Source organism: Athalia rosae, chromosome 6 (genome assembly GCF_917208135.1).
Source record: "Athalia rosae chromosome 6, iyAthRosa1.1, whole genome shotgun sequence".
Taxonomy (NCBI): domain Eukaryota; kingdom Metazoa; phylum Arthropoda; class Insecta; order Hymenoptera; family Athaliidae; genus Athalia; species Athalia rosae.
This window is the reverse complement of record NC_064031.1, coordinates 13,037,944-13,065,006: the sequence shown is the minus strand read 5'-3', so window position 1 is coordinate 13,065,006 and position 27,063 is coordinate 13,037,944. Positions and strand designations below refer to the sequence as shown.

The 27,063-nt window shown below is 43.1% G+C and overlaps 2 protein-coding genes across 7 annotated transcripts in view; one reads left to right on the top strand and one right to left on the bottom strand.

Annotated features, from left to right (window-relative positions):
* The window catches only part of LOC105690854 (disks large 1 tumor suppressor protein), a 311,797-nt gene that overhangs the window by 51,254 nt on the left and 233,480 nt on the right, over positions 1 to 27,063 (top strand). For 3 of the 4 annotated variants that reach the window (XM_048657365.1, XM_048657364.1, XM_048657363.1), the window contains exon 2: positions 13,707 to 13,838. In XM_048657365.1, coding sequence (XP_048513322.1) covers positions 13,707 to 13,838 — 132 coding nt within the window. Of the gene's footprint in view, positions 1 to 2,585; positions 2,723 to 13,706; positions 13,839 to 27,063 lie in introns of those variants that run through there. The other variant, XM_020855182.2, reaches the window with a different exon arrangement.
* Positions 18,572 to 25,543, bottom strand: LOC110117273 (odorant receptor Or1-like). 3 transcript variants are annotated; one of them, XM_048657419.1, is made up of 7 exons: positions 25,144 to 25,543; positions 24,691 to 25,057; positions 24,152 to 24,585; positions 23,806 to 23,905; positions 22,967 to 23,071; positions 22,098 to 22,253; positions 18,572 to 19,515 (listed from the first exon to the last, which is right to left on the bottom strand). In XM_048657419.1, exons 1-7 carry the CDS (start codon positions 25,443 to 25,445, stop codon positions 19,450 to 19,452), a joined length of 1,530 nt encoding a protein of 509 aa, XP_048513376.1. In that variant the 5' UTR covers positions 25,446 to 25,543; the 3' UTR covers positions 18,572 to 19,449. The 3 variants fall into 3 exon arrangements, with proteins under 3 accessions (XP_048513376.1, XP_048513377.1, XP_020710845.2); XM_048657420.1 differs by having other exon boundaries at positions 22,967 to 23,008; XM_020855186.2 differs by having other exon boundaries at positions 24,694 to 25,057.

Genomic DNA, 27,063 nt, shown 5'->3' with positions numbered 1-27,063 from the left:
AGCTGCTAAGAAAGAGCAGCTGCTGTTCGCAGTTCGGGATAAAGATGAAGATAGGTAGGTAGGTACGTCTTTCCTGGGAAATCGATGTCTCAAAGAAACGTGCTTAATTCAACGTAATTAAATGATCCCCGACCTTATCTCGTTTTACCGATTTCCTTCCTTATACTCTTCTAACGTCCTCTCCCTTCGTTAGGCATGCAGAGTTTGAGAATAAAAAAATAATAATTTGAATTCTCATTTGTCGCCATGTGAACAGCAAGACTCTGACAGAGGTCTAATATAATCAACTAAATAAAATGTAAAACAAAATGCCGGGGGTGGCAAAAAGAAGGAAATCTGATTCCAAAACTGGAATAAATGAACTCGGGATAGTTGAAATGTTTCTGAATCCTAAGTCAAGATTTATAATACGCATAGTCGTGTCGTACTCCGAAGTCCTAGGTCTCATTACTTTTCATCTCTTTCTCCATCTTGTTATCATTCTTCCGAGACTCCTTGTTATCGATAGTGACACGTTACACTCCCCAGTGGCGGCAGAATTTAATCTTTCTCTCTCATTGTCGGCTTGTTCAGAGGCAACGTGCGGCAGCGACGAAGTCCACGAGGCGATGATTTTTAACGGAGAAAAACCAAGATCGTAACGTTAAGGGTGAGTCGGAGGGTAGAATTTCAAACGGGAGTTGAACGTCAGAGTAGAGAGGAGTAGGTGGACGGGAGGCTGAAGTAGAAGCTGCCATGGGGTACAAGAACGGCAGGTGGTGGCGCCAGTTTGGGGGTTGTTGAGTTGTGAGGGGGTGAAGCTTCGGCAGTCAGCGGTCGAAGGCCGCACGGTGCGGTCGTATGTTGTAGTTGTCGCTCTCGTTCCACAGCAACGTAATCGACTCCGCCGCGCAGCGTACTGCTGACGAAATAAAAATTATCACCGAAAATCGGTGGTAAAATATTGATTGACAAATAAATCTGTGCGACGAGTGAGAGCCAAAGTAGAGAGGAAAATTTTTTTTTTTCTAACAATTTCAACACTTTATACCAAGTTAGAAAAACTGTAAAGGAATATACAGCCGGTGCGAGGTCAGTGACAACGGAGTGTAATTAAACAAGCTTGTGCGGAAAAAAGAGAATAGAAAGAAGAGAAGAAGAAAAAAAAAAATTGCACGCTTGATTTAAACCGACTGCGGAGAACTGCAAGGCTATGATTATCCCGGTTCTTGTCGTCTAGCCGGGGTTTATGTCCCGTGCGTGCAATTTTTAATCCCCTCGTTGACAGGGGCGCGTTGTAATTAATTTGATTTTTGGTTTTTTTTTATTTGCACTCCTTTAAATTTGTTCAATCGCGTCGCGTTTCGGGAGAAATCATCGATTGCGTTCGCATCGAGCGAATGTGATAATTGCTGGGTATATATCGGATTCGGATCTTCCATTTGTTCGTTGAACATTGTCTTTGTTCGTATTCTCTTGTAGCAGGTGTTGGATCCCGATTGTTCAAGATCTGAGACACTGGAACAAAGCGTAAAGTTCACAAAATGGGTTAATAGAGACCCGGAAGTTGTTGGCTGCCTGTGCGATCGGGATATGAATTATTTCGCATCGTGTTACGCGGAGAACGTCACGATAGGTTACAAGGGATTATAGCAGCGCGGCTCGTGTATACAAACAACGCGCTGTTTTCACCGTTGCCGTATTGTTACTTCGTCGGTGAAACGTAGTTCGGAGAGACGGGTGATAGGGGCAAGTTCATGCAGATATGAATAAGGTGTGCATAGTTCGCGTGGCAAATCAAAGAAGAATTAATTAACCTGTCGGTGATAATAATCCGTTGGGGTTTACATTAATCTTTCGAAAAATCGCTTTAATCTTTTACCCGTGTAAAACGTAACGTGAACTGAAATATCGTGATCTCCGACGAACAACGAATTCATCGAGTAAAATGGACAAAGACGTACAATTGATTTGATTTGATATCAAAAAATATACGCACCCGTTCTTACGTGTCGTTTTTTGATTCGAAGTGTCGTTAACGTCGCACGTAATTGAACTGTCGGTGACATACGGTGAACAAGTGAGGCGTCGAATACGCCGAAGTTTTGAAAAATTGGTAATTGATACGAATGTCGAGGTAACTTTTGGACCTCCGTTAACGAGCACGTGCCCAACTCCTCAACGTCCATTAAAATTTCATCCCCTAACGGAACCGCGAATAACGTACAACATTCTCATTGTTTTCAATCTTTGTTCCTTCTCTCTCTCTCTTTTCAATTTAAATTCAAAGTTAAATTTTCGAATATATCCGAACACCGAAGTCAAATTTAAATCGTCAGAAATAAAAAATGTTGACAAGAGTGGAGAAGGTTTTTGTGAGAGTGACAAGCGACGCTGACGAGTGAGATTCTCTGTTTGATTTTTTTTTCTTTTTTTCATCATCATTTATCCAAACCTGCCTCAACATCTGAGCCCGTTTCTCCGGAGGGAAGTGCGAGGGGGGAAAGTAGAGAAAAACAGAAACTGAGGCAGGCAGTCAAATTGTAGAATGAGCAACGTGTGTGAAATGCAAACAACGGGAGTTCTGCGGTTTGGTTTAAAGAGTGAGCGACCCTTTTAGCGGTTCGATACCACCAGCCAAAGGATTAACGCAGAGAATTTCGTCGTAACATGTACGCCCACGTTCACGCTGACAACGGCATGTGTTGCTATTTGCCGACTGTCCTATACCTGGAACGCTACCGTAAGTCACTCAAATTAGACTGTCTGGTGTCTTTGGTACTTCATGCAAATTCCGCTAATTAACCGACACCTATATCGTACATCCTATGGTATGTTCTATGTCCTGTACCAGCTACGATCGTAATTGGTGGGAAGTATATCCGTTCAATTATACCACCGTTACGCGAGTCCGGACGCTGGAACAGGTCAACTTCGTCGTCGCTATCCGAATTCCGAAAATTTGGAAATTTCAAACTTTCGGAACAAAGTTTCATCCCACGTCCGCGGATCGGTATTTTTAAGAAAATGTTACAGAAGCCACCGATTTGTTTTCTATCCGTTCATTTCTCACTACCTAAAAATAGAGGATATAGATCAGCAAAAATTGCCTCTCCTTTGCCTCCGGGCGTGTATATTCCATAGAATATAGAGATAGACCTTAGTCAGGGGTTAGTTTTCAGCTATGGCTCTCATAAAACTTTTTGGTAGTCGAGGCGTAGTAGTGTTCGCTATACGTGTACCACTACTGCGGGCGTGGGAGATTTGTTGCTTTCGTCGACACATTGTTCTCCAGGGTTTTAAATATTCCCATCTTCCCCGCCCGCCCTTCCTTCCTTCCTTCCCGCCAGCCCTCCTTCCTATTTCCCTTTTCATATATCTCTCTCTCTTTTTCTCTACATTCCCCCTCTCTGCTTCGAGTTATCCGAGTTTCGAAGAGGGATATACATTCCCGCGGTTGGCCAACCACCGCAGCCTCCGTACGTCCGACTTATCGCTCGACTCTACCACTGGCACGTTTCGTGCTCCGAACGAAACAAAGTCCTCGTTACGGATGCTCTTCATTTTTCACATCCAGTTACGGACTTTCATCGAATGATTTTTCGACGATCGTTGATTAAAGTGAAAAAAACGTGAGACGATATCTGTTTGTCTTTTTCGAATCCGTTTATTTTTAGATCGCTGGACTGACTCGAATCGCTTTTCAAAATGGCAGTTGACGGACGGCTCGGTCCGCCAGCAGCAGCGGTGCAGCCGTTGATAATCCATTCAACAGGTTATCAAAGTAATTGGGCAAAGTGGATAGGATACATGGCTCACGGTAGGACGGGATCAAATCCTGTCGCCTTGTACGATTGTATTTTTTTGCCCCTATTTTTAATTTTTATTTTCAATCGAAATTTTTCATTTTTTCACGGTTATTTCGCAATCGAAATTTTTCGCTTCTACGGCTAAATATGGCCGCGAATCTCGTCGGATTTAGCTCATCCTAAGCTCGCAGCGGCGTAAGCGGTGGTTGTAAAAATACATGGACCCCAATCCGAGGCATCCTCGCGACAGGGAACGTATTTAGCGAAAGATAATTCTCTCCCGTATCCGAAAAGCTTTGAATAATAGAACGGTTAAATTCGTTAAATCGTCGCTTCTTATAAATGGATGGACTGTAATTTCCTTCAACTCGTACAAGTGTTCTAACGATGCAAATGAACGACAAACGAAGCTCTTTTTTAAAACTATTTCTTGAATACTTTTTCGACGTTTTCAAGGGGCTTCAGAAAAATGTTCAATTTCGGTCCAATTTTTGAGAAAAATCTATGGTTAATAATTTAATTAAAAAAAGAATCATCACAGCCAACAAAATTCATCGTAAAGTCACGTAGAAACCAACGGAGCGTAATTTTTCTCCTCATTCCGTTCGTTCTCGCTTTTCGCTCCTGAAATTTTTTCGTCCACCATCTTTTCACGCGCATTTCTCACATTTCAGAGCTGTTGAAATGGGGTGAAATTATCGTTCTCTTGAGATTTCAAGCCCAAAATTTACACACGTAACCACGGCACCCACATAGCGAATGATGCGATGCGCGGTTACCGATGGCATACGGTTTACATGCATTACGCCTTTTAAAATAAATTACAATTGTGGAGAATATTTCCAATTGTTGGTACGTGAAAACGCACGGAGAAAAATGCGTTCTAAATTATCCGCACACTCGTTCGTTGTTCGACGATGAGAAAATTTTGAAAAATTCACACGAAGTTGCGTTTTTCACGGCATCCGGTATTCGCGTAGAAAAAGTGTTAAAAAAAGCACATTCGAAGCTCGATTTCAGTCCACATCCACCGGGATCATTCGTGATCATACCTATTTCGATTATACTTTGTTCCGTTGAGGAATTATATAAACTATCGAGAATTTTTTTTTTTCCATTCTATTTTCACAATTCATTGTTGGACGGATGGAAAAGCCAACGGGGTAGAGACGGATTTCTCCATAGGCGAAAACGGAGCAGTTTGCAATTTCTGTTGAAACGTGTGACTGTGAAGCGTGGTAATTGCAGACGCGTATGGAATAGAAAAATATGTGTTTTCAGAAGCGTAAAATTGGACTTCGATTCCAATTGCTTTCGTATATACCGCGTGGTATATATACGTATATCTCACTTTTTCCGACTTCCGACTACTTTCAACTCGTTGAAATATTATTCACTAAATTAATGGCGAATAGATGCAAAATACTCATACGCAGAATACGGTGTAAGGGAAACCCCACAGAGGTGATTTTTATTAATGGCTCGTAAAGCAGGTTTCAATTTCGCGTTCAGTTTATTCCCCCATCGCGGCCTACTGTACAGGTAACGCACTTTTAATGCCGTAAGGCAGATTTTTTTCTTCCAATTTTCACTTATCGTTTACCTCTCTTTTACTCTATACACGGATATACCGGCGAACGAAGAATTACGCGACTTTTCCACTAAAAGAGTATCGGAGCTAGGTCGTTCGCGGATTACCTTCCGTATGGGCAACTCGCTAATTAAATCATGGAGCATTAACGAATTCCCCGGGGAATAATTAGTCGTAATTCTAACCATTTCGAAGTTAATTTTAATCCAAAACAAACCGATTCTCCACCCTGTTCCGCCCTCGTCTACTTTTCCATTCTCCTCCCCGCTAAATCGCTGTAATAATAATGAACATCGTTACCGCTTTACAATAAGGTCGTACGGGGAGCGAGATACATATTCCATAACGGGGGCAACCTGCCCGCCAAACTATGCGGGAGTTTAATTTGGAACCTGCGTTACTTCGCCTCAATTCCCTCAAATGAGAAAGAAAGTAACGAGTCGACAGCTAAATCAACGTGAAAACGTGAGAATAACATTTTATTATCAAACGTAAAATGGTATCGCAGTATCCCCCGGTAGGTTTCCGAAGCGTCGTCGAACAGACCTTGATTATCCTAACCGATGTAATAAAGGGTTGACGGTGTACAAAAACAGACAATGGTGATTGTCAAAACGCACAAAGGATAAATTCGCCCTGGAAACGGTGCTTTTCGTCTGGGATGCTTGAACACACGACAATTCGCGAGATTGGTGGGTAGGTCGGTCGGTCGGTCGGTCGGTCGGTTGGTACACTAGACCGCTTGACGTTCGCCCCTGAATACAAAATTTTCCCGCTACCGCCCGTCCCATTTCGTTTCGTCTGCTCTCGGAGAGGAAGGTGCGCTTCCCGGTCCACGCGGAACGAATATTGCCACGAGAATACGAAATACACCTTCGCCTCGCGACGGGTACCATTGTCTTGAATTAAAAATTCAAACAACGTAACGCGTCAAGTCACTTTCAACCCGCCCCTCGTACACCCAGTTACCGTTCACCGCAATCGTCGGTTTCCTGCCTCACCCCTGCCCGTGCACCCTTCGATAAACGTCCGTGAAAAATTTATCATTTCCCACGTTCGTTGAGCGATTTATTATTAAAATAAATACTTCATTTACATCTAATGCGGAGAAATAGATGTTCGAAGAAAATCTTGGACGGCTGATATTTTACCTTTTTTTTTCTTTCTCTCCTATTCTGCACGTGTACATTCCGGTACAGCTACGGACGATAAACATCAGTCAAAAGTTTAAAGTCATATTTCAGGGATTTTGGAATGTCGAGAGCCACCTCATTTGTCTTTATACGTACGGTTTTGTAAGAAAGTGATAAATGTTCGTACGCGAGATGAGAGAGAGAGAGAGAGAGAGTGTGAGTGAGAGAGAGTGAGAAAGAGAAAAAGAGCGAAAAAAGTTGACAGCGTTCCGGGGCGGTGGAAAAAAGAGGGGAGAAGATATTTTCAGGCGACCTTTGACCCCTACCTGTCCTTTGATCTCCAGAATTCTGATCCGCTGCAGCAGCTATGCTTTAACTCCTATGCCAAGCCATGTATATTAGATAACTGGGAAGAGTACCGGGTGTCTATTTTTTTCTTTTTTTCTTTTTTTTTTTTCTTTCTTCCCATCAAACGTACGTAGACTTTATCCATCCGATTCCGTCGTCACTTTATCGCGGTAACGTGATGTGTAGACTTTCGTTACCGACGCGCTACGCTGTCTGATTTTGCTTTTATTTTTCATGCGACGAAAAATCGATTAAATGAAATCGAGATATCGGTGCTAAAGTTTTTCCTTTTTTTTCTTTTCACAAGCGAAATTCAGGTCGGTAGATGTGGAGATTTTGAATTTCTCAACAGCGCTGGAAAATCTCTGGACCGTAAATTCGGTGACGACCCAATTCGTAATATAAAAAAAAGTAGAAATGTATAATACCAATACAATAATAATATTCATACGTATGCCGTTCGGGGGCTGGTTCTGCTTCGCGGTATAGTTGCAGATTTTATGCCTTTAAAACTTTCACCAATATCAATGCAGCCATAAAATATGTACTTTGTCATCGGCCAATAAGTCCCGAAGAACTTTTATACGTACCACTGGGAAGCCGGCGAACGTTATCTTCGGCAAAAATTGTCGTACGATTGGATTTATTGCATGATAAAATTCCTCGTACACGTACCAATTTATACAACCCTATTCTCGTACCGTTGTATCTATCTTTTTTATTATTATAAAAACATTCACATTCGACCCCTGGTCGAAAACATTTAAACAGCGATTCGGTCATGATTGAACCGCAGATCCCGAACGAAAACTCCGTTCGGTGTCGTACGAATTTTCCAACTAATTTGTGAAAAAATTGTCATTTTTCTCCCTCCTTCAGTTATTTAATTTGTTTTTCTCTCTCGAACAAACAAGCGTGAATTATGACGAGGTAATTACCGCGGGTGTGTATTGCGTTTAATTTTCGCATGACCGATGCATTTGTAATTACCGCTCAAGTTTAATTAGAATCATCGTGTAGTTCGCTGCCAGAGTTTGCGACCCGAGTAGCGAGGCTCTCTATTTCAATTCAGCTTTTCGGTAAACTAAGAATAATTACTTGAGTAGCTTAGCGTCGTTCCTCCTACCAGCGGTGCTGCTGTGTGCGAGTGGTGGCAGTAAAATTAGGATAATTACAGTAGAATTCGGGTTGGGAAACCGAGAGAGTTTTGGCTCTAGAGTCGTACGGTGGATCGGGATCGTGGCGGCGTATAGGCGTATAAGTAAGTTCCTTCAGTTTCCGGTCAAATTCAACCGTGGCCGATGGTCGGACCCGTGCGCGCCACCCGCTCTCTTTTAACGAAGACGTATCCTTTTTCCACGACTTTTTGTCAGCTCGAATTCCTTTTCTCCGACCTTTTAGATTACCCAGAAAACAGGGCCGACCGCAAATTATCTCTGCGTACTACTGCGTATATATATATATACTTTATATACCCTCTTCACCAAAATCTACCGAATCTACTTTAAACCTTTGGGTAGGATATATTTTCATTTCCGCGTATCTTGAAACCCAAATTTTTGCCATCGATCTGACGTACATACGTTCGAGAAGCTCGCTCGCTCTTAACCCTGCGAATTCATCTCCGTAAGGATATTTTTTTTACCCCCCAGTCTACGTCCCCGTATTCGCGAGATTCGACTGAATTGATATAGCCGAAATCGAAGTCGAGAAGGACGCGAAAACATCTCCCTTCCGAAAAATATGAATATTGTTCGAACGTGGAAAAAAAATAAATATTGGATCTACGTCACATATTTTAAAAACCTCCTCGCATGCCGATGATTACTGCATTATTTTTCTCCCCCATTATATCTGATCTAGAGCGAAGTTGGCACGAACAACTCGCGCACGGGCATGCGGGACGATCGAGGGTGGCTTTTGGCATCGGGACAAAGACTCGGTCTGAAAGTCCTTCTATTTATCTTATACGTTGTATTCCCGACAAATGCGTGACATTTAGACGAGTGGTAAAATGTCGGTGTCTCCAGAATCGCTCAACGTCCGCGAGAACCCCTCTTCTCCGATATTCGCGTCCGAACCACGCGCGGTAGGAAGAGAGAAGAAAAAAAATTAGCCGCCATTACGATACGGGGGTTTGCGAAAGAGACACACCGCATGCGAACGAAACTTTGCCTCGAACGTGAAATACGTGGAAGATTTGATCGCTCGTGGCCTTTTTTTTGATTTTTTTTTTCGGTTTCTCGTTCGTCCAGTATCGCGTGATTCGTTTCGCACATGATCGTCGTGGTCCACGTTAATTTATCACCTATGAATATATCGCGGCGGTAACATCGCGAGCGGGTAGAAAACTTTGTCGCGATTACTCTTGGACGTGCAGAGCGTCATTCGGGATCGCGACAATGAGGGGTGCTACGTAATAATGGCGGTGCAAGTTTACCGGGCCCGAATCTTGTAACTTATCAAGTAAGTTATTATTTCTCTCCGTTTTTCGCTTTCACCGCTCATTCGTTTTCTCGTTTCTACTTTTACTCGGTATCTTTCTTTTCTCATTCGCAGCTCTCTCGGCGTGGCGGAAAGCGTAATAAATTTCGAAATATTCGTGCGAACCGTATATAATATCTTCGGGAGTTCTTCTAACGGACTACCCGACCGGAGAACATTGACGACGGTGAAAATCCATTTGAACGAAATATCGCTCGGTAAGGGAATTTATTAACCACCAGGCCAACGCGAAACCAACCCTACGTATAAATCCATTCGGTTTTATCTTAAACTATAATAAATTTTTTACGTCGCGGTACAGAAACTGGCCGTATAACCGCGCTATATCTCGCTAATTATATCGGATCGAAGAAAAAATCCAAAATTTCGCAAAATCGGAACACGGTCGGAATCGAAAATTGCAGATTTGCAATGCGCTGCGCGGACCTCCATTGAGTGCGGTAATTGCATAGTCTTATATATTTAGCATGCACGGTACGTACGTACGTACTACGCATAACTCGTATTTGAAGCGTATCATGTTCTCCTATTAATTATTCTCGGCGGCAATTAACGGGGTTATGCTTTGCCCCGGAGCATCGCGTCTCCGCGGTTGTACGACCGTTTTCTTTTTTCTTCTTTTCTTTTTCTTTTTTTTTTTCTTTTTTCTCCCGTCTCTTGCTCCTCGTCTCTGCATCATCCGTGTGTAAGGGTGATGGGTTCAAGGGTGCGACAAAACACTCGTTGCCAGAGTTGAAGCGAGATTCCCCGTTCTGTTATAGACTCGTCGGAAAACTTTCGAGTGTACCCGCGCATTACATCGCATGCGAAATGAGCACATTTGATCAACCCAAACGATGCTTGTAACGCGCGGAGTATTTCAAAGGACGCGTGGTTAAAATTGGAACAAAAAAAAAAAAATGAGATAAAAGTATACAAGCAGAGGAGGGGTGGTATAAGCGTGTTGCTTTTTTGTTTTATGACTAGAAAAAATTTTGTTTGAAATGATCTTCTTTTTATCCTCCAGATATAACTACCGGCGGAATATTTTTTATAATCTCATCAACTGCAGGGTTACTGAATTTGTGATATACGGAGTCACGGTGGGACGGCGGCGGGTGCAACGAGCCGTGTAATTACACGCTCCGATTTCAAACGAATCGCGATACAACGCAGCGTTCGGTGTACACGTAGCTTCTTACGTCGAAGGTCGAAGGTCTTCTCGAATCTCATCTCCCTGATTTGTTAAAAAAGCACAATCTGTGTACATCGATGAATGAATGAGGAATATACATCCGATGACGTTCGGTAGTTTCCGCTACAGTAGACTGCAGGATCTGAGAAAATTCGTCACATAGAATTCGGAAACGAAGTTTGAGAAGTGGGCATCTCGAGCGTTCCATTATTACCGGGTGAAATTGAAAATTCGATATCACTCGGAACGCTCGTCTCTCATCGTCTCTTTGCAAGTTCAGTTCGGTTGAGGGGTCAGTTTTAATTTGCGGTTACAGTGGATTCGAGTGATGTCCCCGGGAGAGAATCCCTTCCGCGGTTCTCCACGTGACGCTCCTCTTCGTTTTCATGACAAAATTCTTGACCTCGGTCCGACGGTTTTCCGACAGTTTCCAATTTACCTCACGTGCCTCGTCATTCGCAACGATGCGACTATAAGTTTCTTCGACCAACGAGAATAAAATTAATCCGCTGAAGACGCGACTTGATTCAAGTCGATATAATAATTGATAGTATTGGCAAAAATTGGTAAGATATTTCGTCTCCCTGATCTTTTTCTCTTTTCAATTTTGTGCTACCAAACATTTTGGTAAGCACGAAATCGAAGGATGTCCAGACGTTTATATTGGACTAGTTTTGTACGTATAGCCTTTTCACGGATTTTCTCTCCGCCTGTGTAGCGATTCCAGCGAGTAAGGAACCCCAACAACGATGTTCATGATATCGGAAATAATAAAAGCGCTGCAGTTTTGTAACAAATTCTAGGTCCCGCGGATTTCGAACCTTTTCCCTTATTCTTTAAATTCTTTTTTTCCGTTATTATTTTCATCGTTGTTTTTCTTTGTTTTTTTTCTATTTTTTTTTTCTCGTACCGGCACCGCCCCTGCGAAGAACCGAGTCGATTCGTGAAAAACCAATTTCCTGAAAGTTGTTTTACCTAACTCCGTTCCCCCCCTTCAACCCCTGCCAACTACCATTCACCAGGTAGTCGTCATTCGACAACGTTTACGACGCGAAACAAGTAGCCGGAGTTTTCGTTACTCTGAAAAAGACTTCTGTACGGTACATCCTTGCTACCGCAGAAATGTAACTCGCCTCCGTGTCTCCGTACCTATGTACTCTCACGTATATCCTCCACACTTATGAAATGAAGAAAAAAAAAAAAAAGAAACGAATCACATTGAGTAAAATCCGAAGGGCTATTCACCCGCGTGGTTTTCGAGCACACGATACTTTTTGGATTTCCAGTCATTTCATGCGATTCGCTGCAGCATATTCATTGAATTCATAGAAAGTTTCTTCGGGCGGTTTTTCACATTTTAATATTGCCGTACACTTCGTACAAAATTCAGAGTCCGCTGACTAATTACCTTTATAATTAACGGTGGCGCGAGCCGATCCCATCCGGTCGAATCTGTTCGAGATATTTTCTACGATTCGGATCGGTACTAGGGTGAACATTGAAAATTCCTCGACGGGATCGTAGAGCACGTCTGACGTGCGTTTTGAAATTACGTGAAAACTTCCGCCCTTGTTTCCCTCTCTCTCTCTCTCTCTCTCTTTCGCTCGTTGTCGCGACCCCCGCGACCCCCCGAGGGCGAGAATCATTCGCGATTCAATTATACCACCGGCGTCACCTCTTCGTCGCCATCATTTATACACGACACTCGAGCGTTCGGTAACACGTTGGGTTGACCTTTCAACCGACAGCTGCAGCGGGTCCTCCTCCACCCCCTCCGCCCCCTTCGCCGTCCGAAAACTCGGATCAAAATATATTCGACTCGACGGCGTAGCCCTCCCTCTGTAATAATATGCGCGGATGTTTGGCTGTAAGAGTTATATAATTCGCGACGAAAGAGGTGCCAAGGGGTGGGCTAGAAAGATAATAATTCTCATCGTTAAACGTCCTTCGTTACGTACTGTGATGCCTACGAAGCAATAAGGTGAATATTATCGTAAGAGGGGTTCGCGCGACGTCCTTTGTAAGGTTATTATAGCACCATCCTCCGAAAGCGTATTAACGTTATACTTTCCGCAGTCGTTTATGCACAAGATTTTTGTCAGGGGTGTCTCCGTAGCAGCGTAAGAAGGTAGAGCTATTTTAAGGTAACAACCACCGCGCGCGGGAGCCCTTGGTGATTGAAAGGGAGGGTCGCGATTTCATCCTCTTATCTACCGTGCGATATAAAAACGAAAAAACAAAAATATTGAAGCGCTGAAAGAAGGGGAAAATAGAGTGGAAAGCTCTTCTCGCCGTACCGCGTGTATAACACACATCGACGAGGCTTCGAAAAAGTTTCATTGCACCAAACGGCGACTGGTTTGCCTGAGCGAAAAAGCATTTTTACCTCGACAAACTGCAGGCGCTGCAGGATCATTTTTTGGGTATCACGTTCTTAATTATTCGGTGCCACATTGCGATTTTTTTCTCATCCCTTTTTCCTCTTCCAACCATAAACTCGGAGATCACCGTTAAACACGGCTCATAAAACAGCGACTCCCTATTGCCGGTTGAGATTGAAAAAATGAAAATAAAGTGCACGCAGCTGTTTTATGTACGAAGTTAATTGAGATTGTTGTATTTTAGTTTCGTTGAAGATTTTTCCTCTCCTCTTTCTGTTCTATCTGTTTCAATTTTGTTTCGTTTTTTGTTTTTTTTTCTTTTCTTTTCGCTCGCTACCCTCGTACGGGGAGGACAGATTACCTAGGTTTTAAGTTTTACGTTCAACGTTTTACGGCGAACAACAACAGGATTGAACGACACGGTAAATGTTTTATTTACCCTTTGCGCACCTGAAACGTTTTTAATGCGTTCGTGTACGTTCATGTGGAACGATGTAATAGGGGAGAGTTTTTTTCCGGCCCCTTTTACTAACCGTTGCTAATACAAACATAACTGGAAAGCTCAATTGATCCTTGAAATGGACGAAAATGTACACCCATTGAAACCATGTGGCAAAAATATTGTATAAAATAAAAATATGTCTTCGGGGTGTCGACGGGGGTTTTTCGGAAGTGCCGCATACGATTTCGATTTTTGGAGATTTTTTTACACGAAAACCAAACAGGTGGTGTGAATATAAATTTTTATCCATTCGTTTATTTGTGTTTTTTTTAATTTTTTTACAGAGGCGCACAGGGCGTTGGAGCTGCTGGAAGATTATCATGCGAAACTGACAAGACCTCAGGACAAACAATTGAGATTAGCGATCGAACGTGTCATCAGAATCTTCAAGAGTCGTCTCTTTCAGGCGTTACTCGGTGAGTCATTCTATTGATTTTGATTTATCTTATCGCCCACTCGACACTGCGCCGACACTGATTGGCGTTAAAAGTAATGCGGTGATTTTTTTTTTCCTTTTTTCTCACGTTATTAGCAGCTACTGAATCACCGTTTTTCCCGATTCTCGGTGATTTCAGATAATCGAAATAACTCCTTCTCGCTATCAGGAGTTAAATAATTAGTCATGGCCTTGATTGTGAGTTAAAAGTACGTGTTATGCGCCCGTTAAGCTCAACCTCGACTACTTCGACTTCATTTTTTACCGACGTCGTTGCTTCTCCGAAAAGGAAGTAAGTCGGCGGCGTTATCTCGTTACGAAAATTTTTCATCCGTTTTCTCTTGTTCCGCATTCACGCTTCGTATGTCCTGTGGCACCGCAGCCTGCAGCGGGGGTCGCGAGGATCCAAGAAAATTCGATAGAATAGCAAAAGAATGTCAGAAGTCGTGATATCGGAGCTTTTCTCAATTTCGTTTTTTTTTTTCTCTATTTTCCGAACACGATTTTTTTACCTCTTTTTTCTCTACACCATCTTCGCGCAGCGTACGCAACTAGGATACTCGCCATCCGTACGAGGCGTTAAGACGTTATTTTTGTTTCTCGAGATATTTTTACGGACGTGCTCGCGAAAGAATATACAGAAGAATTCCTGTTTCTTCACTCTTCGCGACTCATTCTCAACATTTTTTTTTTTTCTTCTCTTCTCCTTTCTCTCGCGCTGTCGAAGTGCAGCTAATGGACGCAGCGTAAGTGAGGAGAAGAGAGATCCTTGCCGATCCGAGGGTGTCGAAGGTCTTTTATTTTTCTGCTCGGTACGGCCCTTCTTTGTCGTCGGTATCTCCTTCAATTTCTGCGTTATATATTTTACGTCAGAGCGTTATAGTCGCTGCCGGGCGAAGGCGAGGACGCTTATTCGATAGCTGAGGGACCGGGCGACACTCGATCAAAAATTTGTTTTGATCTTCAATACCCGCATCCCCTCATCTCCCGAGTTCCTCCGAAATTCATTTACAATTTACATATTTCATTTTCGATTCGGCGCGAATAAAAGAGAAGATTAAAAATAAAGTTGATACTCTTTGTGATTTTTATATTCCGCGCTACTCGTTGTTCTCTTGCAGAAAATATTAAAAATTCGTTTTCACGGATCACGGGAGCTCGCAAATTAATATAACGTCGATTACGAAAATAATCACGATGATACAGCGCAGGATGAGAGGGGTGGGTGGGGATATTTATCGAAATTGAAAAACGGTTATAACATCTAATCCGGAGATTCGATACGGGAAAGAAAATCGCGTCGATGGATCTAATAATTATTGAATCCAGACTATTGATTAGAAATTTAATATCGGGCCGAGTGTTTCGAAGATAGACGATAAAAACTGCATGTTTATCGCACTCGAGTATATGACGTTGCTCGGATTTTAGTCGCCTCGCGACGTCGAAATGAACAATTTCATACTCTCGGCGAAATCGCGGGCCCGGAATATCGTCTGTTATTTTTCAAGCTCGTTTTCGCTCCTCCGTTCGTCTAGCGAGGAAAGGCGCACCATTTCGCGACGTTTCTCACGCCGTTGCTGCTGCAGACTCCTTGTAAAAGTAAGGAAAAATTGACGCCGGTGAAAAAAGCGTAGAACGGAAGAGCTGCCTCGAGGATCTTTTGATCTTCTTTTAAGGATCACGTTTGGCAAAATCTTTCCTCGACCTTCTTTATCCTCCAAGTTTTACACCAGATCCACCCCGCACCCCCGCGGAGACTCAAAAACTTGAAAAATCTAGACAAACTGAAAAACGATCCGCTGTTTCAAAGTCGCCCAGTTCAACCGTAAAATTCACACCTAAAATATTCAACCGCCCTTGAAATTTTGATGGAAATTAATTAATCGACAAATATGTATACAACCTACATCGTGTACCTACCGCCAAATTATTTGCAAACGATCACAAGCGACGAAATGTTATTCACTGAAGTTTGGGTCCGCGGTCGGTTTGTGTGCATTCCGAGAATCGAATTTCAGACGTAGGCAAATATTTCGATACAGGGTATTCGGAGTCCATTACGATCGGCAGTTAATTATAGACACATAACGTCGCGGTCTAAATACTCGCGGTTAGCTACGGACTCTTTTGTCGCAATTTAGCTATTAATTCGATTCGACTTCGAGGATCGCCTATATGCCCGAGGGGTTTTCCGAGCAGCGAAATTACCAGCGAGAGTTTCTAAGAGGATGTCAAAAACACTAGAACCGCTTTGTAATCCCTTGAAACTTGACCTGGTCTATAGCCGATCGAGAGGAACATAATGCTTATCTACCCCAGAGCTTTGGCCCGGGTGAATTGGACCGTGTCCGTTTCTACTTTGAGGAAAGAGAGAAGGAAGACAAAATCAGATAGATGGATAGATAGGTAGGTAGGTGGTCTGAGAAAGGAAACGTTGGTCCAAAATCACGAGAGGAAAGAGAAAGATGGAGAGGGAATGAGGGAGAGATGGTACAGCCACTTAGCCATCCCATTTAACGCTTGATCGCGCTAAACTGATATAAATTGGCACGTCACCCGTACCGTACGAAATTTCATGTTTACGTACCCACTGCGTGCGCGTTGATCGGCCGAAAGAAAAAAAAAACCAAAAAATTATTCTCCATTCAACATCATAATCCACCATCCACCTATAGACTGATCTCGAGTTATCAGCGCGACTGTTTCCGAAGGGCAATCGAAACCTTCGAACTATAGTCTTCTTTTCGCTGAAACGACGTCCGAACTGCATCGCAGCTATGTTATGAATTGTGCGGTAGTCCGGAGCGGCCACTTTTGGCAGTTTCTGTGTTGCCGCTGCTGGCTACTGAAGCTTTTGAACAACTGTTAACTGCCGACAGTTAAGGGGTATATTAGGTTTTCGACAGTTGCCAACAGTTATTACCAACAGCCTTCTGGCGATTCGACCGGCTCGTAAAAATACACCACCCAAGCGAATCCAAACTATCCGTCCGTATACCCGACATCGCTCTCAAGAATCGTTGTGTCCCAGTTGATTACGGTTATCGTCGAACGAAAAATTCTGGATCACCCTAATGATTCACTGAAATCGCTAAGAGATACACGTCCCCTCGCATGCTGAGTTCACTGGTTAGTATCGATTTGAAATGCGGTATCCGGTAGCTCGCGAGAAATTGCGGATGATTCTTGTACACCGGTGTCGATGATTTTGGGAGTAAGGGGGGAGGGGGGGGGGGAGGATATAATTTGACGGGCTGACAAATCTTATACGACCGGTTCCGCGAAACAGCCAGGTAATCATCGTCGAATTTGTAGCGACGCGAAAATTACACCCCTTTGTTTATCTATCCATCGTTGCTAATTAGCAGATCCCCGTTCATTCAAACGTTCGTAAACAATGATGAGCTCCGAATCGAACGATTAACAAATATATCGCATGTAATACCGTATGGAACGCATATTGTTATCGCGGTGCATCGCGCGAACCGATAACCATGGAAGCCGGATCCCCCAACATGCGAGTATTTCACGTCGCTGTATAAACTTCGTTCGCGATTACTTCACTATCTGCTTATTTCAATCAACAACGTGTCCACGCGTACCGTCAAAAATCGTTCGACCGACGAATCCGTTTAGTCGAAAGGCTGAAAAATAGCGGAGCATTGTCGAGGTCGTCGGAATAAATTGCCCGTAAATTCAATCGATGCATATACGTATCGTCAGATGTTTTTGAAACATAGATTTCATTCACCGTCGAAAAACAGGGGACAAAATACAGCTAGAAATTAGGATCTCATCGATTTCTTTTATTCCTTTATTAGTTCACTCATATTTTTTTCCATCGGCGACGTCAAAATTGTTTCACATTTTTTCGAACCTTTTTTTTCGCGCGAGTGACGAACGAGACCGTTCCGGCGATCACCCCCGATTTCGGAGATCGCTTCACCGGACGTGAGCGTGAAAAACATGAAAAATTCGGTCACATTGAGACCGACGCCCAAGCTGTCTCCCGTGCAGGGGCGAATACGTCTCGAAATCTCCGCTCTGACGATAGGGAGGATTTATTTTCTCCTCGCCAACAACCGTGGAGCGATATGTTTTTCCTTCTAAATTTTCGTTCCGAAAAAAATACATTTTTCATCCGGGCGTAGCTACCTATGGCCCGGGGCTATCGTTTCGTAACGATTCGCCGATAATTGTCGATACCCCGTGGAAAATTCTACCGCAGTCGGCCTCCGTTGACATCAGGTGAACTCGCGAGACAGGTACGAATATTGCCGACGCGTAGATAGGCGACGTACGATTCTCTATGTATTCGCTGATAAGTTTGAAAAGTTTTTGCACAGCTGCCGCAGATACAGATAAAGAAATTTTTCTAAAATTAATCACAAAAAGGGGCGTGAGCAGAGGTGGGAAAGAACGGAGGGAAAAAGGAAATATGGAAATGTGGTTACGCGCGAGGTATAGCGCCGGCAAATTGAATCTCGATACGAAATCAAAACTCTGGTAGAAATTGAAAATGAGTGGCATTGAAGAGCGGAATAAATTGATCGAACACAGAGAAAAACTATTACGAGAAATATTATCGCTTCGTTAGTCGATGGCCTCGCTTCCGAATGAAAAATCGATAGCGGAACCGTAGACATTCGCTGAACCGTGAAAAACGTGTACACGTGTATATATATATACGTTGATTTATTTATTTTTTTCTTTTCATTTTCTCGGCACGATTTCACCGATAGTTTTCAGACGTCGAAAAACCGAGTTCGAAGAAATGTGTTAGAATTAATAATCTTAGGCCCTCGGATACTTATATACTTTCCAAATAATCGGCTATACATTTTCTCATTCTGCACAACGTTTATTCCTCGAATTAGTCAGTGATAATTACAACGTAACGTAATTAGTAGGCGGTGATTACGATACATATAGGTGGTGGACATGTTTTAAGAAAGAAAAGAATTACAGAAACTGAAATATATTCCTCAAAGATTATTAAAAATAATGAAAAGTAATTGTCGGAGACCTTCGGAAGCGGTCCGGGCGGATGAGGTTTAATCAAATGAAAGATTATTATTGCGTGAAATCCGAGGTAGAAACAAAAAGAAAAAGGAGAAAAAAACAAACAAAACAATATCAGAATTAATACATAAATCACGATTCAAATATTCGAGAGGCGAAGTTCGAGATGATAATAATTCAACGGCGGTGAAAGAGAAAACATGGAGGGAACAAAAAAAAACAAAACAAAATAAAAAAAAACGACCAACAAAATTATTCACTCTATGATATACGAAAAACAGTGCGAAATCGCTCAGCTTTCAAAGTCGAAAGCCGTCTTTGAAGAGGGTCTTAATAACCAAAGCTATATTCACTTTCTCGCAGAACAAAGTCTAGCGGGGGATCGAGTTTCGGGGTCTACTCTGCGTGGATATTCTCGCGCCCTTATTGTAAACTGTGTAAACTTGAGAAACTGAGGGCGAGCGGTCCGGGAAAGAGTCGCGCGATGTTCATCGAGTTCTTCGAAAATTTTCTCTCGGCTGTAAGTTGGTCGATCGGCCGGTTTGTACGGTGGTTTCTTCCTTCGTTTAGTTCGTACCGTTGCTGTGGACCCGCTGGAGGACCGCGTAAAACGAGTACGCGGTACGAAGGATCTGAAATATTTCGATTTGTTAGAAATTCCGCTCTCGCCGAGAGCCGTTCCTCGAGGGTAGTCGGATATACATACACCTACACCGAATTTTGCACTCTGCCCGCAGACATTTAAATTTTTTTTCCCTTTTCATGCTTTCTTTCTTTCTTTTTACGCGAAATTTGTATAGAATACGTACCTGTATATTATGTAGGGGAGACCGGGGCAAGTTGGAGGCTGGGGCAAGATGACGAATTGATTGTTTTTAGAATATTTTGACAGATAGCGCCGGGTAAGTTATCAAAAAGTGTTAAACACTCTTCTACGCAATAATATTTGCGATATAGCTAGCGTGGCAAGGTCATCCGGCTTTTTTACGGAGGCATTGTGGTTTCAGACGTGTGCGAAGTAATATCTGGAGCTCAAGAAAATAGTTGTATGCAACTACAGATGAGCAAGATCGGACTTGTGAATTAATACTTTATTTCTATACGCATATAGATCCTAGAGATCATAGAATCTCCGAATTTTCACCAATGTACTTTTTGTGGGGTTCTTTTTTTGCAAATAGTGGCAAATGGGGCAAGATGGTGGGGGCAAGTTGACGGATCGTCCTTATCGAGATCTTTGCATGTTGTTTAGTTAATCGATATTTAGGCTACATACGATTGTGCAGCTCATTGAATAATTCGATAAATAAATAAATGAATAAATTTATTCACGATTCAATGTTGGCATGTTCTAATGTCGAAGGAGCAGCTCAGTTCGTTTGCGACCAGTGTTAATTGTATATCTAAGCTGAACTACATAAACTATGCGTATTTGTATTTTCATATCTTTTATGGATTTGAATAAACTGAAGTATATTTTGACGAAAAAAGTATTTTTTTAGGCCCATTAAACCAAAATCTAATATTCGTCAACTTGCCCCGTGGTCGGGGCAAGATGACGAATTTGCAGAATTTCGGAAAAATGGAAATTACATAGTTTGTGAATGATCGAATTCAATGTCAATTTTTTTTTTAATAGCTAACATCTCATACTTTTGAAAAATACCAACAGATTTTGAAATTCGCTTACAATCGATTAAAAAACCGCACTTGAAGCTTAACGTCTCCAACTTGCCCCGGTCTCCCCTACATACACCGAAACGAGTAAAACAAAAAAAAAAAAGGAGAAAAAATTTATTTTCCCCGCGAATATACCCGCGATGGATGAATATATTAGGAAGTTTTATTTTTTGTTTTTCTCCATTTTATCCTTCATTTCTTTATCCTTTTTTCTTTTTCGCTCTCTCTCTCTCTCTCTCACTCTCTTTGAATATTCGGAACGTTGGCCGCAGAACTGGGAAACCGTTGTGTACAAATTACGTATGTATGTACGACGGGGTTTCGGGTTTCGGTATCCGGGTAGGAGGGAAGAAGTTTAGTCGGAATCGCAACGCAATAAATATCTCGAACCACTTTGAAAAAGGATCACGTCAATGCCGGGGTTCAAGGTAACAAAGGAGATACGCTATGGAGATGAATTTCTTACCGCCTCTGAATTGGGTTAGAAAAAGTTGCATCCTCAGACCAGTTTATTCTACACCGGCTAGCGTCGTGATGGATGAAAGTTTTACTAACTTTGAAAAAATAGAAAAAAAAAATTTCCATCCCTTAACACTCGCTGGGCTTGGTATCGACATTTTCCGAAAAGAGGAAAACAAAAAATCCATCCGTAAAAAAACAGGAGGGAAAAAAAAGAACCGACGATATAAAATCGATTTTTGAAAACGTTTAGCCTATAAATATAAAACGCGTGCATAGATCATCCGAGTATAAATAATTTATCATCCGTAACTTATGCTTCCATAACTGAAGGAATAATTCATTGCAATACGCGAACTATTATTCTCATTTTTCACTTTTTTTCTACCTAGCCTATCTTCGTATTTGCACCGGGACTTCACCCCACGATATCCTAAGGCATGTCGTTATCCGTGAAGAATGAATACCTTGTACCGTCGAAAAGCATAGATAAGTGTAGGAATTCGCCGCACCGCAAGTGTATATGACACGAGCTTTCGACAGCTGCGCCTCATCTCCAAGAATCAACGTACGTGTGGGACGAACGTTTTAATTAGCAATTACTGAATACACACTCCTTGTTTCTCTGCACCTGTGAGACGCGAAGGGCAGAGAGGTAGGGGGGGGGGGGGGGGGGGTAGTCTGAAACTTTTTCATTAGTCACGTGTGCAGTAGAGCTAAAGCTAAGCTAAGCGCGTCTAACTCCGCGGGTTAGAGAGTAACGACGGCAGTAAGGCAGGTGGGTAGGTAGGTAAAACTGGCTATACTATTCCTAGGCGAGTACTTCGCAGACTAACGAGAAACCGACGCCGACGACGGGGATGTTGCGAGAGTGAGTTTACTTTTGGAGGAGTTAATATTCACCGCTGACAAGTTAAACCGTCTAAAACTACACGCTATAGAGTTTACCCTCTCGTACTATTTAACCGAATCCAGGGAGGTTGGGTAGGCGGTGGGGGGGGGGGGGGGGAGGGGTGCCCAATGGTAAAAATTTTGATCAGTATTGTGAACCGGATATTCGAAAATTTCAACTCACCATTGAAAAAGTTTCAAGAGAAAGACTGAAAAATCCACCGACCATCAACTGCATGGGACGCTGCACTCGACACATCACTATTCGTAAGCTGCTTTTAAATTTTGGGGAACTGGTTATCCAAGTGCAGTTAAAAGCCGCCGTCGTTAATTGCGATGTCTGAAATTTTAGGAACGAGTGATAAAATATTTTGAATGAAAAAAAAATAGAAATAAAAAATAAAAATAACGTTCGAAAGCTTGGAGCTTGGCGATATAAATCGATTTCACATCCCTGTGCCGGGGGTAGGTATATCGCGTTAGTCCATCGAGGCTTAAGACTCGACCGAACATTTCTCGGCGTATATTTTATAGTCATCGGTGGAAATGGTATACCGCGTGTATGAGAAATCTAAAATATTAAATTTTGCGCCGCAAAATTTCGGGTAGAAACCCTCTTAGTCGAGCTTTCAGCTCGCTGCGGACAGCCAGACACACTCCCCTATATCGTACGCCGTTCCGTTCGCTATTGCGGCTTTCAGGTAATATCAAAGTTATATCTTCCGCACGGCGTTCCGAAGATCGAACAAAAATTTGTTTTTCCTCTTTTTTCTTTTTCCTTTTTTTTTTTTTTCTTTGCTTTTTCCACTTTTTCTTCGTCTTCTTCATCCTCTTATACCCAAAGATTCTAACACCTCGGCTATATACGACGCTCAGACGGCTCCACACCCCGATACGTATAATGTCATGCAATCCGGCTTTTCACTTCTAACTTTTTGCTCTTCGATATTCGTGTAAAACGACGTGGGATCGACGTTCGCTCTCACGGTCGGCATATATATTTTCTCTGCGTTTAAAAAGTTATCAGAAGAATAGATTTTTTTCGGTACCCACCTTGACTTTCAGCTCGTTACCGTGCCAGCAGTAACAGTATATCTGGAACAACATACATCCCTGGTACAGCAGCATGGAATAAAACTGTAAGCTTGTCGCCGATATCTGCGGATGTAAAATTATTTTACCACAACGTCACTCGGATTATTATTACAGATCCGAATCGGTGCGGTTCGTTAAATTATTGAAATTTTGTATGTCCGACGATGTCGCGACGTAGAGAATCAGCCGATCGAATTCGAACACGAATATAAATCCCGAATGCATAAGGGCCATGCATCGTCTGTTTTACCAGTACTTCGGACTAGCCACTGAATCTTAATCTATATTAGGATTATTACGGGACGCTGTGTACGGTAGTCGGCAGTTTCACGCGCGCGTACAGGTAAGCTAACGAGATATGCAAATACCGTTGTAAGTTGGTTGCACGTCACATTCGCGGTTTGCGTACCTCCTCGCAGCCCGGCGTTTCACCTCCCTCTGCACAGTTTATATTTCATTATACTCCGTTATTTCCGGTTCAAACGTACGCGACGGTTCTGATTTACACGCCGTTACAGATTTTAACGTAGATTTCACTACGTTTCCAATATCTCGCGACGCGTTTCGGTGTCCCATGAAAATGATTTTACTCGATAATAATTGTACACCTGGTGGTCGTACGGTCATTGCGGTACCTGTGATCTCCCGTTTCTGACATAAAACGCGAACGTGACATGCAGGATAAGTTTAGAGACCACAAGATGGCGGAGAGGGGGGGCGGGGGAGAATATTCCTGAAAATCAATCAAACTTATACGGATCTTACTTACGCGTGTACTCGTGTCCACATTTGCTTACCAAAGTCAACTCGAAACACGTGAGGCAAAGTATGGTACTGCTAACGGCGAACTGTATGAGAATTCCGATACCGAATACGTCTTGAATTTCCTTACCGAATCTGCAGTGGAATTAAGGTTTGTAATATCATTCCTGAACTTTCCACCAGTCAGTTGCATGGAAATGAGATTCATGGATAAATCTTTGACATAATTTGCGGACGGATGTATTTTTTTTTTTTTTTTGTTTTTGTCTCATCCGTCGAGCCGGAATGATTAAATTCAGGAAGATTGCGAGTATATCGTCCTTTCGAACGTACGGAATTCATACACCTTTAAAATCTGACAAAAGAAGTTTGCAATTTTACCTCAGTATACTACCGTGGTGTTCTATGCACCCGGCTATACGACGGTGCAAAAGATCGTCGTCTCGAGCGAGGGGAAATTCCTTCGCTACGGGAAGACGCTCTTTTCGTTTCTCTAGCTCATTTCCCACTCTGTTCTTAGCCACTGAAAGCGTGGCGATAACGTTGTTCGATTCACCTTCGATCAACCCTTTGAGCCGCCTCTCCTTTGCCGAGCGAATATTGTCGCTCGAGCGATCCAAAGACGTCAAATTGAGGCATAACACGTCCACCTGACAACCGGCCACTGCCATTAGGACCGAAGCGAAGGTATCCAACATAGCGTTCATGCAGGCGTTTATCAGAACAGCTATTATTTCGTAGGCGTAAACCAGTTCGTAGATGGGCGTAGAATCGGTGGAAAATGGAAACCACGTTTTCAGAGGTAGCCGGCGGACCTGAGTTACGATTATTTGGTTTTTTTTTTTGTTTTTTTCATATTTTTCTCGAATTTATAAAAGCGTCAAGTCCGCTGTAATACACATTATCGGATATCGATTTACCACCTTGTTGTTTTCGACTAGCGGTACGATCGCCCATGCCATTACCGTGGAAATGCACATCAGATTAAAGACGATATTTTCCTTGTTCGCTTTCCGCACGGTCGTTCTCAGAATATCGTAATGCTTCGTGTCCTTTGGTAGAAATTTCTCTTGGCACGTATCCGACACCAATTTTTCAACGCGTTCGCGACGTATCAGGAAATTAGCGAGCTTTACCGCGGTCGCTAGGTGCGTTAGGAGCAAAAATGAAACCTCCGTAATGGCTTCCAGGTTACCCCAAATCAGATACAAGTACACCAACTCCGTCGAATAATACGTGACGGTCACCACCGTTATCATTGCCGCTCCGTAGACGTTGTAGAGAATTCTGAAAGCAGCGTAATCCAAAACAGCCTCTTTACTTTTTCGATTTTCAAAGAGGAAAAAACATTTCAACTAATTTTCGTTCGTCACCTGAGTACCGAGCTGCCGATGTCCGCCGCCCACGCTCCGTATCGTCTGAGGATCCATAAGTTTACCGCCAGAGCGTCTTTGGCGTTGATTTCTCTCCGTGGAGGCCCATTACGTTCTTCCATGTCGAGAATCCTGAGCGAACGATGTAACGTCTTTCGTTTCCGTCGTCGCGGGACCAAACCGCTGGAATACCGATAGTCGTTAGAGGAACTATAGTTCGCCTTCACCGAGCGAGTGGTTAAGTAAAGGGGCGTAGTCGTACTTGATTGGAATAGAGGAGTAACGCCGCTAGTACTGTCCATAGTTTCCTACCTAGGGGTGTGTCACTTCTTGCTTTATTACAAAGTCATAAACTCACCGGCTGATATCCTTCCCCTTTGCTTCGCCGCGCAGAGATTTTAGAAAGTAACAACAACGAAAAAAAAGAAGGGCGGAGAGGGAGGACTGTCGAAGGAGTTGCGGAATCCTCATGGTTTTTAATTAATCTACATTAATTTAGGGTCGTACGGCTGGTGTACGAAGTTAACGAGTAGGTTGCGTCGGTAGGATAGACGACGAGGGCTGAAATTAGTGGGTTATAGTGCCGGTAACCGTAACAGTAGCATCTTCATTGTTCGTATATCTTCTCATAACGTCAGCATTGTTGGCGAAAGACTTAATTACCATTCGGTAGACAGGTGGACCTTCATTATTCACTCACTCTGCTACCGTTCGGTTCTCTCATGGGCATCCAAGGGGGCCGCTGGAATCTTCGTTGTATACATGGTACGGTTGCGAACATGTTTATCGCACATGCGGCAGCAGCATCGCTAAAAAATGTATCTCAGTGATTGACGAACCGCGAGAATTGATAAAAAAAAAAAATCAAAGAGAGTCGGAAAGATAATCGGGGGTGCGAGTCGTCGCCTGACTCCAATTTGCATGAATTTAAAAGGGTTCCGGATTCGCAAACTCGTGCGACAAGGGACGTTGCTTGTGCACCAGATAGCCTCGACGGATGTAGAATCGCGAATTTGATCCTCATCGAAGAATGCGGTATAACGCTCGGAGCGGTGTTAACGGTGAAATTCGATCTATCGTGTTCGACGAATTCTAACGAGACGCGACTCACCAAATCCTCACAAATAAATGTTCGGGGGGTGGCCCATGGTCGACGCGTCTTCGTCTACTGCCGCAGAAATCGCAGCGGTATCAAATTATCGCAATCGAATTCACGGCACCCTTTTCTCCACGTTGCTTGTCTATTTTATTTTCTCTTCACCTGCAAGCCGCAAAAATTCTGCAAAGAAAAAGACGAGATGCGCCGCAGGTGAGAGAATCGTATTGTATCGGATATTGCGATGGGGTTACGCGCGCCCTTGTCATGAAAATAAAAATTGATGATAACGGAGTCTGGGGAGTCTTCGGTTTTGTGCTTACGCCTGCTTAGCCCTTCTATTCGGTACGCCTGGGCGGACGAGGACCGCCTCTATTTACCTGTGTACGTTGAGTGTACGTAAAAAGGTTATATACCCCACGGGGGGTTGGAGTACAGGCGTATTCGGGAAGAGGAGGTAAAAGTGGAAGCGGAAGTGGCTATCGACATCTAGGTCACATTGCCCCGGCGTTCTCTCTCACCCGATTATAACCCCCCGTTCGCACTTATATTTAAGTGGAGTGTCCCAGTTTTTGATCCCTCATCCATCCGTGGGGGATAAAAAAAATAGGCGGCCGGATTTTGCAACGACCGATGGATGGATGTTCAAGTACCCCTGAGGAGCTACCTCTCGTAGAGGATAAGGAAGTCTTTTACTCTTATAATACGTCTATCTCGTGTCCACACTTTCGAAATTTGCACGCTTAATTGAGCTCGATCTTCACACGAAAGCTTCGTCGAGAGTCCTTCTTTATCACCCCCACCCTCCGTTTCCCCCCGTTACT

What these genes read in the sequence shown, in the direction of transcription:
- LOC110117273 (XM_048657419.1), bottom strand. Translation starts at nt 25,445, where the DNA reads ATGGACAGTACTAGCGGCGTTACTCCTCTATTCCAATCAAGTACGACT. An exon ending in ATCGGCAGCTCGGTACTCAG is followed by an intron (nt 25,058 to 25,143) that starts GTGACGAACGAA and finishes CGCTGCTTTCAG; the next exon opens with AATTCTCTACAACGTCTACG. An exon ending in GTAACGAGCTGAAAGTCAAG is followed by an intron (nt 22,254 to 22,966) that starts GTGGGTACCGAA and finishes CTAAAATTTCAG; the next exon opens with ACATCGCAATTAACGACGGC.